Genomic DNA, 12,264 nt, shown 5'->3' with positions numbered 1-12,264 from the left:
ACTCTCAAAAATTTAATTAGTAGTCAGCATGGCTGCAGCAGTTATATGCACAGTAATTGTGACGCTGCCCCTGCAGACTGCAGTCGTGTAACGTCACCACTGCAGCCTGACAATAAAGGGTAGGGGCAGTGGTGGAGAGGCAGTACTGCTGTTATAAGCAGGCAAAGCTTATTTTAATATTTTATCAATGGCCATGCCCAAAAAATAAAAAATATATACATGTGAGGTGCAAAAATGAACTGTTCATTTCATTTAATTTTGTTCCACTGTGTTTTTCAGTTATCAGACAATAGAGACATCACTTACCATGTCTGCTTCATGAGGATTTTAAAGCCATCAGGACAAGTAGAAGGAACTGGAAGATGGAGACTGTTGCTTCCTACACCCCAAATAATGGCTGATGAGTCCACATCCTTGTACGGGATCTCTCCAGTTAATAGCTCCCACAGCAAGACTCCAAAAGACCTGACAAATCATGAGAGAAAAGTTACTACACCACCACATCACAAAGCGCAGATAAATAACTACTTGATTTGGTGGTGGGCCATCTCCTTTAACAATAGAATACAAGCCAAACATGAGGCTAACACTTATGGTACCTTCACACATAACGATTTTGTTAACGATATTGTTGCAACGTCACGCTTTTTGTGACGTAGCAACGATCCCGCTAACGATCTCGTTATGTGTGACAGCGACCAACGATCAGGCCCCTGCTGGGAGATCGTTGGTCGCTGGGGAATGATCAGGACCTTTTTTTGGTCGCTGATCACCCGCTGTCATCGCTGGATCGGCGTGTGTGACGCCGATCCAGCGATGTGTTCACTTGTAACCAGGGAAAATATCGGGTTACTAAGCGCAGGGCCGCGCTTAGTAACCCGATATTTACCCTGGTTACCATTGTAAAAGTAAAAAAAAAAAAACAGTACATACTTACATTCCGATGTCTGTCACGTCCCCCGCTGTCAGCTTCCCTGCACTGACTGTCAGCCCCGGCCGGCCGTAAAGCAGAGCACAGCGGTGACGTCACCGCTGTGCTCTGCTTTACGGCTGGCGCTGACACAGTCAGTGCTGGAAGCTGACGGCGGGGGACGTAACAGACATCAGAATGTGAGTATGTAGAGTTTTTGTTTTTTTTTTACTTTTACAATGGTAACCAGGATAAATATCGGGTTACTAAGCGCGGCCCTGCACTTAGTAACCCGATGTTTACCCTGGTTACCCGGGGACTTCGGCATCGTTGAAGACAGTTTCAACGATGCCGAAATCTTTCCCCGGATCGTTGGTCACTGGAGAGAGCTGTCTGTGTGACAGCTCCCCAGCGACTACACAACGACTTACCAACTATCACGGCCAGGTCGTATCGCTGGTCGTGATCGTTGGTAAGTCGTTTAGTGTAACGGTACCTTAAGATACCCAACCTATCACCCCCCGTGAGCCATTACAAACAAACCCATTACCCTAGACTCAAAGCGTGTTTTGCCCTAGCTAGACTGGGGATCATGATTTGTTTTGGCCCTTTTGAAATTAGTGGTCATGCAAACGGCAGAGCCACTGTGGATCAGTATGTAACCCATGTGCTGTGGTATGATGCCTCTGTTATGTAAAGAATATCTATGTAGTAATATGGCACTGTTATGGAAATTTGGGTTGTATAAATCTATCCCTGTGTGTGCTGCGGCCGTTCCCAATAAGACTGAGTATTTTGGATGCTCATCAAGAATGACACTGTACACCATGGTGACAGAATAACATTCCACCAATACTGATGGTTTATTGTACATGCATTGTTTTATAATTGCATATAGAAAGGGGGTGGTTAGTTAATTACCATATTGTCAAGCTCCTCTGTTATTGGTTATCTAAATATATATGATGGAATATTGTGATTAATGCACATATGAATGCTGATTAAGCAACTAAAGTGTAACTGTTGCCTTTTTCTGCATCTAGGACAAAGTTGAGACGTCTTTTCATCCCTTAGTACATCTGGTGTTGTTCCGCTTTTGCCTGGAAAGTCCCAGTCTGTCTGGCTTATATCAGTTTATGTCAGCCATTTTAAGCAATTGATTGAAGTGCATATATTAGCTGTGAGTATAAATAAGTATATATGCAAGTGAGATCTATATGAAATATATATATTTCCATCACAGCACCAAATTGAATATGCAACTATTTTTTTTTTCATGTCTTCTTATGAAATAAAAGGCATGTGGATGTAGAGTAGTGCCCCATATACACATATTGAAGCTTTATTAAAGCTCTGAATAACTTGGAAGATACAGTACATTGAGCCTTAATACCGTAAATTACATAAATCTAGGTAATATGACCAGATATAAGAGGAGTGAACAGGACACACATACGTCAGATACAATAGTGGCTACTTACCAAATGTCCACTTTCTCTGAGACAGGCTCATTGCGGATAACTTCAGGAGCCATCCATGCCACAGTGCCAGCAAATGACATCTTTGTGCTTTTATCGCTAAGTTCTTTGGACGTTCCAAAGTCAGAAATCTTCACTGCATCTGTGTGGGTGACTAGGACACTGGAAGGGATACAATTGTACTCAGTATTGGCCTGAGAAAGTTATGGAGATTAACATCAACACAGAGAATAATTTGGCTTGGCCATACAATACTCCATCTATCACTAATAATGTTAATCTGCCAGCTTTTACATTATGAAATATTTTAAACGTACTTGGGTGATTTGAGATCCCTGTGGATTATCTTGTGCAGGTGGAGGTAGTTCATGCCACTAGCGATTCCACTTGACCAGTCCACCAGGAGCCTAGGGGTGACCTTTCTTCCAGCCCTGAGCACCTCATAAAGCTGTCCATGGGCACAGTACTCCATGATAAGGCAGTAACATGGAGCCTGCGTGCAAACACCTCTGTATGGAGCACAGAAGAGAGTACAAGAGATCAGGTTAGTAATATGAGCAATGAATTCCTCACTCATGACTAAAATATATCTAGCAAGCACAATGTGATATTATAATGTGTTCTCATAGTAAACTCTAGTGGTTGGAGCTATAGGGCATTTATAACCTATACACTGGATAGTTGATAATTGTCTGATCGCTTGTACCCCTTTATTGGGACGCCCACAATCACTAGAAAAGGGATCCATGTCCCCTGATCCTCTTTACTTTAAGTGAAGAGGAGTTTTTGATGGAGTGGTGGTTGGTAGGGTTGAGCGAAACGGATCGGACAAATTCAAAAATCGCCGACATTTGGCAAAGTTTTCATGAAACCCGACCCGATCCTAGTGTGGGATCGGCCATGAGGTCGCCGATCTGCACGCAAAAGTCGCGTTTCATATGACGCTTTCAGCGCCATTTTTCTGCCAATGAAGGAGGACGCAGAGTGTGGGCAGCGTGATGACATAGGTCTCGGTCCCCACCATCTTAGAGAAAGGCATGACAGTGATTGGCTTGCTTTCTGCGGCGTCACAGGGGCTATAAAGGGGTGTGCACGCCGACCACCATCTTACTTCTGCCGATCTTAGCATAGGGAGAGGTTGCTGCAGCTTCATCAGAAGAAGGGATATAGTTAGGGAGGGAAGATTAACCCCCAAACTGATTGTGCTGTAGCGATTTCCACTGTCCAACACCACCATTTTTTTGCAGGGACAGTGGAGGCTATATTTTTGTGCATCAGCTCTGTAGCTTATTAGGCTGCCTTATAAGGCTACCTGATAGCTGCATTACTGTTTGCACGCTGCTGTGCAAACCAACTGCTTTTTTAAAAGCAAAAATCCTGTTGCTCCTTTCTGCACAGTTATCTTGTTTATTTGTCCACACTTTTGTGTGCAGCAGTCCTTTTTATTGCTGCCATACTTGTCCTGAGATCATTGTAGGGAGATTGAAATTGTACTACAGTCCTTGTATTTTTTTCATATATCTTCCAGCCATTTTCTGCCACTTACATTGTGTTGTTTTATACGCTGGGCCTGAGTTTTGGTTCAGTCTCCCCCCAAAAAAGGAGATTCAAATTCTTACAAAGTGGATATATTTCAGTCCTGTTAGTTTGTCGTATATCAGCCAGCCACTTTCTGCCACTTGCATTGTGTTGTTTTATACACTGGGCCTGAGTTTTGGTTCAGTATCCCCCCAAAAAGTGAGATTCAAATTCTCACAAAGTGGATATACTTCAATCCTGTTAGCTTGTCGTATATGAGCCAGCCACTTTCTGCCACTTACATTGTGTTGTTTTATGCACTGGGCCTGAGTTTTGGTTCCGTCTCCCCCAAAAAAGGGAGATTCAAATTCTCACAAAGTGGTTCTACTTCAGTCCTGTTAGTTTGTCGTATATCAGCCAGCCACTTTCTGCCACTTACATTGTGTTGTTTTATGCACAGGGCCTGAGTTTTGGTTCCGTTCCCCCGCCCCCCCAAAAAAAAGGGAGATTTAAATTCTCAACAAGTTTATATACACCTTCTACCTTGTTTTACAGTACCATATAACGGTTGGTATTTTGGTTAGATTTTCCAAAAAATGAGGAAGTCTGGTGGAAGAGTGGTTGCCAGCTGGTACTGATGGTGGTGGTGGTAGTGGTGGTGTATCTGGTGGTAGTGGCAAAAGCACAATAGCACCTAAGGCTGGAGGTCAAATTATTTTGCCCCACCTTTCCCTGCTGATAGGTAGCTTGCTTGAGAAATGTCTTGCTTTTGGCCTCCTCTTACTGACTTCTCCAATTCCTCCATTTGCAGCTGCTGAATGTCCACCATAGGCCATTTTTATACCTCCCTAAATGGGCTGACTCCCCCCACAGGGCCGTGGTCACCACCTGGCACAAGCACCTGTGCGAGTGCCGTTTGCCTGGACAGGTGGTGGGCCCTCTCTTGGGCGATGGCACTGGCACAGGGGCCCTCATAGTACAATGAAGTGTCTCTGACGGTGGTGGTGCACAACCAACGTCAGACACACCGTCGTAATATGAGGGGCCCTGTGCCAGTCCCGCCGCCTACGAAAGAGTGTTCCTCCCCAGCTCGAACAGTGCTCTACCACTTGCAATACTTACCTCTCCCTGCTCCACCACTGTGTAGTCTGTGCTGTTAAATCCTTCAATGGCACTGCCAATACAAATTTGTTGAAATGATAGATGATAGTTAAAATATACAGGGGCCCTGGACTCCATTTAGACCAGTTAATGCTTTGCATCTACTACCACTGTCTGCTACTCAACAGAAGAACCCACCCCTGTACCTAGCTATGCCACCTGTTTATTTATGAACAATTTTTTGGCAGACATTTAGCCCACTTTATTATTTGGGCCTACTAACTGTGTCTGACACTCATTACAGTTTTCCTCCACTGAACAAAGCAATGCTGCCTGTTTAGCCCTGTTACCAATTTTGAACTGCATTTAGCCTACTTTATTATTTGGGCCTACTAACTGTGTCTGCCACTCCTTACAGTTTTCCTCCACTGAACAAAGCAATGCCGCCTGTTTAGTCCTGTTACCAATTTTGAACTGCATTTAGCCTACTTTATTATTTGGGCCTACTAACTGTGTCTGCCATTCATTACAGTTTTCCTCCACTGAACAAAGCAATGCCGCCTGTTTAGTCCTGTTACCAATTTTGAACTGCATTTAGCCTACTTTATTATTTGGGCCTACTAACTGTGTCGCCACTCATTACAGTTTTCCTCCTCTGAACAAAGCAATGCCACCTGTTTATTCCTGTTACCAATTTTGAACTGCATTTAGCCTACTTTATTATTTGGGCCTATATCTGTGTTTCCTCCTCATCCTGCCCATTGCCCAGCCACTGCTAGATGAGTCTGCTGGTACATTGACCCAAACCACTACATTCCCCTTGCACTCTACACAGCCAGAATCTGACCCTGCTGAAAGTCAGGTTCCCCTTCCCGCATACTATACCACCTTACACGGGGACAAAGAGGAAGGTGCAGATGAAAGTGCAGGTTCCTTCATCAGGTGGGGGGGCATACTCGTTGGCGACGTCACTGGCAGAGGGCCCCTCATAGTACGCAAAAGTGTCTCTGCCAGTGAGAGGCGCCACCCACCGTCAAACACACTGCCGTACTATGAGGGGCCCTGTGCCAGTGCCAACGAGTGGGCGCCCCCCCTGCTTGCTCAGGATCACAGCACTTGCAAAGTTGAAATACTTACCTCTCCGTGCTCCATCGCCGTGACGTATTCCACGTTTCCTGGGCCCACAAAAATCTTGAGCCAGCCCTACCCCCCCACATCTTTAGCCAAATGACCCCCAGTTTTCAATGCCTAACTATTATTATTAAGTAAATTAAGATTGACAAGCTTAATTGATAAGAATTGATGTTTTTGGCATTAAAATGGGCACTGTAGGTGTTTTCCTGTCCTCCACTCACTGCCGACTTTGATTCCCCATTGACTTGCATTGGGTTTCGTGTTTCAGTCGGCCCCCGACTTTTCGCAATAATTGGCCGATTTCACCCGACCTGACTTTTGACAAAGTCGGGTTTCGCAAAACCCGACTCGATCCGAAAAAAGTAAAAGTCGCTCAACTCTAGTGGTTGGGCATGTGTGCTCCTGCTCCAGTTAGTCTCAACTATAAAGGAAACATCTGAGTCTTGTACTCATCCATCACTGTTATTATCTATTTATTGTTATTATTATTATTATACATTTTTATAGTGCCATTTATTCCATGGCGCTTTACATGTGAAAGGGGCAAATTTAGACAAGATGTGTTGGGGTAGAGAGTTCCAGAGTATGGAGGAAGCACGGGAGAAGTCTTGTATGCGGTTGTGGGGAGAAAAGATAAGAGGGGAGTAGAGAAGGAGATCTTGAGAGGATCAAAGGCTGCGTGTGGGTAAGTACCAGGAGACCATGTTACAGATGTATGGAGGAGACAGGTTGTGGATAGTGATGAGCGAGTATACTCGTTACTCGAGATTTCCGGAGAACGCTTGAGTGTCCTCCGAGTATTTTTTAGTGCTCGGAGATTTTGTTTTCATCGCCACAGCTGAATGATTTATATCTGTTAGCCAGCTTGATTACATGTGGGGATTCCCTAGCAACCAGGCAACCCCCACATTTACTTATGCTGGCTGGCAGCTGTAAATCATGCAGCTGTGTCAACAAAAACTAAATCTCCGAGCACTTACAAATACTCGGAGACCCCCCGAGCATGCATGGGAAATCTCTAGCAACGAGTATACTCGCTCATCACTAGTTGTGGATGGCTTTGTATGTCATAGTCAGGGTTTTGAACTGGAGCCTCTGGACAATAGGAAGCCAGTGAAGGGCTTGGCAGAGAAGAGAGGCTGGGAAATAACCGGGAAACAGGTGGATTAGAAGGGCAGCAGTGTAGGATGGATTGGAGTGGTGCCAGAGTGCTAGAGAGGAGGCCAGAGAGTAGGATGTTGCAGTAGTCAAGGTGGGAGATGAAAAAGGCGTGCACTAGCGTTTTTGTGGTTTCATGGTCAAGGAATGCACAGATCCAGGAAATATTTTTGAGTTTGAGTCATCAGGAGGAGGCAAGGGCTTGGATATGTGGCTTGATAGAGAGGGCAGAGTCGAGGATCACCCCAAGGCACCGAGCGTGTGGGACTGGGGAAAGTGAGCAGCCATTGACATTGATGGATAGGTCTGGTGGAGAGGTCCTATAGTCTTGGAAAGAGGCAGCAGTGTGCACGTTTGACTACCCCTCCATTCAAACTTGTCAATATGTGGACAAAAAGTATTGGGACCTCTAATTCATTGAATTCATGTTTTTATTCAGTCACAAAGTCAGAAATGTACAAAATCCTAGGCAAGTAGTTGACCTTTAGAAAGATTTGTGAAAGAATGGGTCTTTTTAAAAAGCGCCCTGAATATAAGCTTAGCCCAGTAATTGGATGCAACAATTGCAATAAATAACTTTGTGAAATTTTTTCACTCCAAAATATTCCACAATCAATTGTGAGTGGTATTATTGAACTAGCCTCAAAGCTAAAAAGCAGAGATCACCGGGTACTGAGGGGCATAGTTCATAAAAGTCACCTCCCCTTTTCTGACTCAATAACTGTGAGCTACAAAGCTCTTCTGGCATTAACATCAGCACTAAAGGTACCTTCACACATAACGATTTTGTTAACGATATCGTTGCTTTTTGTGACGTAGCAACGATATCGTTAACGAAATCGTTATGCGTGACAGCGACCAACGATCAGGCCCCTGCTGGGAGATCGTTGGTCGCTGGCAATGATCAGGACCTTTTTTTGGTCGCTGATCACCCGCTGTCATCGCTGAATCGGCGTGTGTGACGCCGATCCAGCGATGTGTTCACTAGTAACCAGGGTAAACATTGGGTTACTAAGCGCAGGGCCACGCTTAGTAACCCGATATTTACCCTGGTTACCATTGTAAAAGTTAAAAAAAAAAAAAAAAAAAAAAAAAAACAGTACATACTCACATTCCGATGTCTGTCACGTCCACCGGCGTCAGCTTCCCGCACTGACTGTGTCAGCGCCGGCTGGCCGTAAAGCAGAGCACAGCAGTGACGTCAAGGGTTCCCGCACTGACTGTGTCAGCGCCGGCCGTAAAGCACAGCGATGACGTCACCGCTGTGCTTTACGGCCGGCGCTCACAGTCAGTGTGGGAAGCTGACGGCGGGGGACGTGACAGACACCGGAATGTGAGTATGTAGTGTTTTTTTTTTTTTTTACATTTACAATGGTAACCAGGGTAAACATCGGGTTACTAAGCGCGGCCCTGCGCTTAGTAACCCGATGTTTACCCTGGTTACAAGTGAACACATCGCTGGATCGGCGTCACACACGCCGATCCAGCGATGACAGCGGGTGATCCAGCAACGAAATAAAGTTCTGGCCTTCTAGCTCCAACCAGCGATGTCACAGCAGGATCCTGATCGCTGCTGCGTGTCAAACACAATGAGATCGCTAGCCAGGACGCTGCAACGTCACGGATCGCTATCGTTCTCGTTCAAAAGTTGCTCAGTGTGACGGTATCTTAAGAAAAATAACAACAATGTTGAGTGGGAAGTAGAAAGGGGAGGAAATTAGTTAGATTAAGGAATATTTTTTAAAAACATGAGTAAAAATGATCTAATAAGAATTCATGTGTGCTTAGACAGAGCCCCATGTAGTGCACCTTTTAGTAGACCGGACTTATAGAAATCTACCTATATTCTGCTGCTCATTCAGACCGATTTTTTGTTTGCAATAGAATTGTGCCCAAATACTGCAACAATGCAAATTTCTAATATTTCCATACCCTGATGATCCATCTGGCCACATGTCTGTCTCGCCTCTTGGTAAATTACATCCTGCCTCTGACCCTCAGGTCAGCTGCTGCAGACCTGGGAACTGCCCTGGAGTGGTATCTGGTGTCTGTCAGCGGTGTCTACCAGCCACCATCAGTAGCTCTAGCATAGATAGAGCATCTGCGCTAGCGCGATTGCATAAACGCGATCTTTTTCAGCACTTGCGTTAACGCAGTCCGTTTAACGTATGCGTTGAACGGACTGCACTAACGCAATGTGAACCCGGCCTTAGACTTTTCTAGACTGTGTTTGATATATTGGACGCCTTGACCTCTTGAATTTAGATCTCATGTACGTCACATTTAGGAGCTGTTTGGATTGGCAGCTTATGACAAACATAGCCTAACAGTAAAGACACCCATGAGTTTAATATAAAGTGCATTGCCTATTCTATTGGTCTTAGCTCTAACATCTCTTATATGCTTGTCCATTTTTTGAATGGGCATTGTGTAAAACTAAATTCATCCTGTAGCCACTGCCAGCTGCTTTCTGTATCTGTAACAGCTAATTACCAGAGGTTCAAGTTAGTACACTCATAGCATTCAGCTGACTATGAGCCTTAAGGTACCTTCACACATAACGATATTGTTAACGATATCGTTGCTATTTGTGACGTAGCAACGATATCGTTAATGAAATCGTTATGTGTGACAGCGACCAACGATCAGGCCCCTGCTGGGAGATCGTTGGTCGCTGAAGAAAGTCCAGAACTTTATTTCGTCGCTGGACTCCTGCTGACATCGCTGGATCGGCGTGTGTGACACCGATCCAGCGATGTCTTCACTGGTAACCAGGGTAAACATCGGGTAACTAAGCGCAGGGCCGCGCTTAGTAACCCGATGTTTACCCTGGTTACCATGCTAAAAGTAAAAAAAAACAAACACTAGATACTTACCTACAGCCGTCTGTCCTCCAGCGCTGTGCTCTGCACTCCTCCTGTACTGGCTGTGAGCCGGAAAGCAGAGCGGTGACGTCACCGCTCTGCTTTCCGGCTCACAGCCAGTACAGGAGGAGAGCAGAGAAGCAGAGCACAGCGCTGGAGGACAGACAGCGGTAGGTAAGTATCTAGTGTTTGTTTTTTTTAACTTTTAGCATGGTAACCAGAGTAAACATCGGGTTACTAAGCGCGGCCCTGCGCTTAGTTACCCGATGTTTACCCTGGTTACCGGCATCGTTGGTCGCTGGAGAGCGGTCTGTGTGACAGCTCTCCAGCGACCAAACAGCGACGCTGCAGCGATCCGGATCGCTGTCGGTATCGCTGCAGCGTCGCTTAATGTGAAGGGGCCTTTACACACCTGTCCTGGGTGTCCCCGTATAACGGACCAAATTAGCACCTTTCAAGATTTAAGCTGGGTATAGTTTGGCCAGGGCCAGAGTATACCCCAGAGGATAAACTGCCCTAGGCCAAACTATACCCAGGGGTGTAAAATAACATAGGTCACACTATACCCCTCCAGGCTGCAATATACCCCTCAATATTATGAACCCATGTTAATGAGAAAGAATTTACGGTAGATGCCATTTTTTAACAACTTAAAACTGACTTACACATAGTGGGAAGTTATTTGTGGTGTTAATCGCATGATGTAGATTAACCTTACAATACAATGTGACTGGTAATGGACAACAGTCATTACATCTGCAGTTTTTCTGGCTCAAGTAATAAAAGTCTGTGTGTTTAGACCTTTAAGATTTAAGTCCGTTATCTTCTCACATAACTTACCTGACAAACCTGAACCCCCAATAAGATGTTGAAAAATTAAGTAATTTTTGTGTATATCACTTAACGCTGCTGATATCCAAGGAAAGTAGAATCTGGCATGAATGGGTTTGAAATGGCCTAGACCAATTTATACCCCAGAGTATAAATTGGCTGAGGCCATAATATACAGAGAGTATAATCAAGCTTGGCTGCTTTAACCCCGGGTATAGTCTGGACTAGGGGTATACTATGGCCTGTTACACCGGGCTACGCTTCCATCCCTTGTGTCCGCTGCTCTCTATTGTGCTCCACGTAGCATTTTGCAAGTTGCCTGGCATGGAATATTATGTCCCTAGACCTATTTAAGGCACATTTAGACACACGTGTCTAGGGATTGAGACTCTAGACTTTAATGTTTGGTGTGCTCCACCTTCTGTGTATACTTTGCTTTTACTTGCTTCCGTCCCTGCTGGGTTCCCCTTCATCCATCTTGCTGCTCCTGAGATTCTAGAGTGTGCCAAGTCCTCTCTGCCAACATGTCTTCCTGCATCAATGCCCGGGATCTGTGTGCCTACATGGACCTGAGGTTTAGAGAATCCATCTCTCTTAATGAGCCTAACAATGAGTTTCAAAATACTATACTCAGCTGACTATGAGTGGGCTCCAGTTTTGGAATTGGGTTATCCTAATATGACAACCCTTCTTAATGTTTTATTTGTACCAGAGGCAAAATTACCATTGGGTGTACCTGGATGTCATCTTGATTTGTTATGAACTATTAAAAATGATCGTTATTACAATGCCTTTGCAAATGAAAGCTGTTTGCCAAAAGACCTGAACAAAAAGCAGGAAAAGAAAAGTTTAATGCCAATATTCTTTTTTTTTCCTGCATATACGCTTTATAGTGACAATCTGTATTTTTGTTAATCATAAACCTACAAGCAAGACAACATCCCAAAAAGGGTTATTACGGATGATTCATTCACAGGATTGTAAAAGTACTGTATCTGAATGAGTCATGTAATGGGTAGCAATCACGGTACATACTTGAAAGCAATGATGTTGGGGTGCTTCAGCTTCCTCAGGTGCTTAATATCAGTCTCTTTTTGTTCTCTCACTTTCTTGATTGCAACTTCCTCTCCTCGAAACTTCCCTAGGAAAACGGCTCCTTGTGCCCCGCTGCCCAGCCACTGCAGCTCCGAAATCTCCTCGAAGGGAACCTCCCAAGTGTCTGAGAAGTAAGGAAAAGATTAAAGACACAAAAGTCTACATTATACATGAT

At 44.7% G+C, this 12,264-nt stretch overlaps 1 protein-coding gene across 3 annotated transcripts in view; it reads right to left on the bottom strand.

The window, feature by feature from the left end:
- Nucleotides 1-12,264, bottom strand: part of MAP3K13 (mitogen-activated protein kinase kinase kinase 13) — a 170,854-nt gene that overhangs the window by 23,367 nt on the left and 135,223 nt on the right. For all 3 annotated transcript variants that reach the window (XM_069733548.1, XM_069733549.1, XM_069733550.1), the window contains exons 3-6: nt 12,030-12,213; nt 2,706-2,897; nt 2,392-2,550; nt 307-465 (exon numbers count right to left, since the gene is read on the bottom strand). In XM_069733548.1, coding sequence (XP_069589649.1) covers nt 307-465; nt 2,392-2,550; nt 2,706-2,897; nt 12,030-12,213 — 694 coding nt within the window. The remainder of the gene's footprint in view (nt 1-306; nt 466-2,391; nt 2,551-2,705; nt 2,898-12,029; nt 12,214-12,264) is intronic.

This window comes from Ranitomeya imitator, chromosome 7, assembly GCF_032444005.1.
Source record: "Ranitomeya imitator isolate aRanImi1 chromosome 7, aRanImi1.pri, whole genome shotgun sequence".
NCBI lineage: Eukaryota > Metazoa > Chordata > Amphibia > Anura > Dendrobatidae > Ranitomeya > Ranitomeya imitator.
The sequence above is the reverse complement of the archived record's forward strand: the minus strand, read 5'-3'. Positions and strand labels throughout refer to the sequence as shown.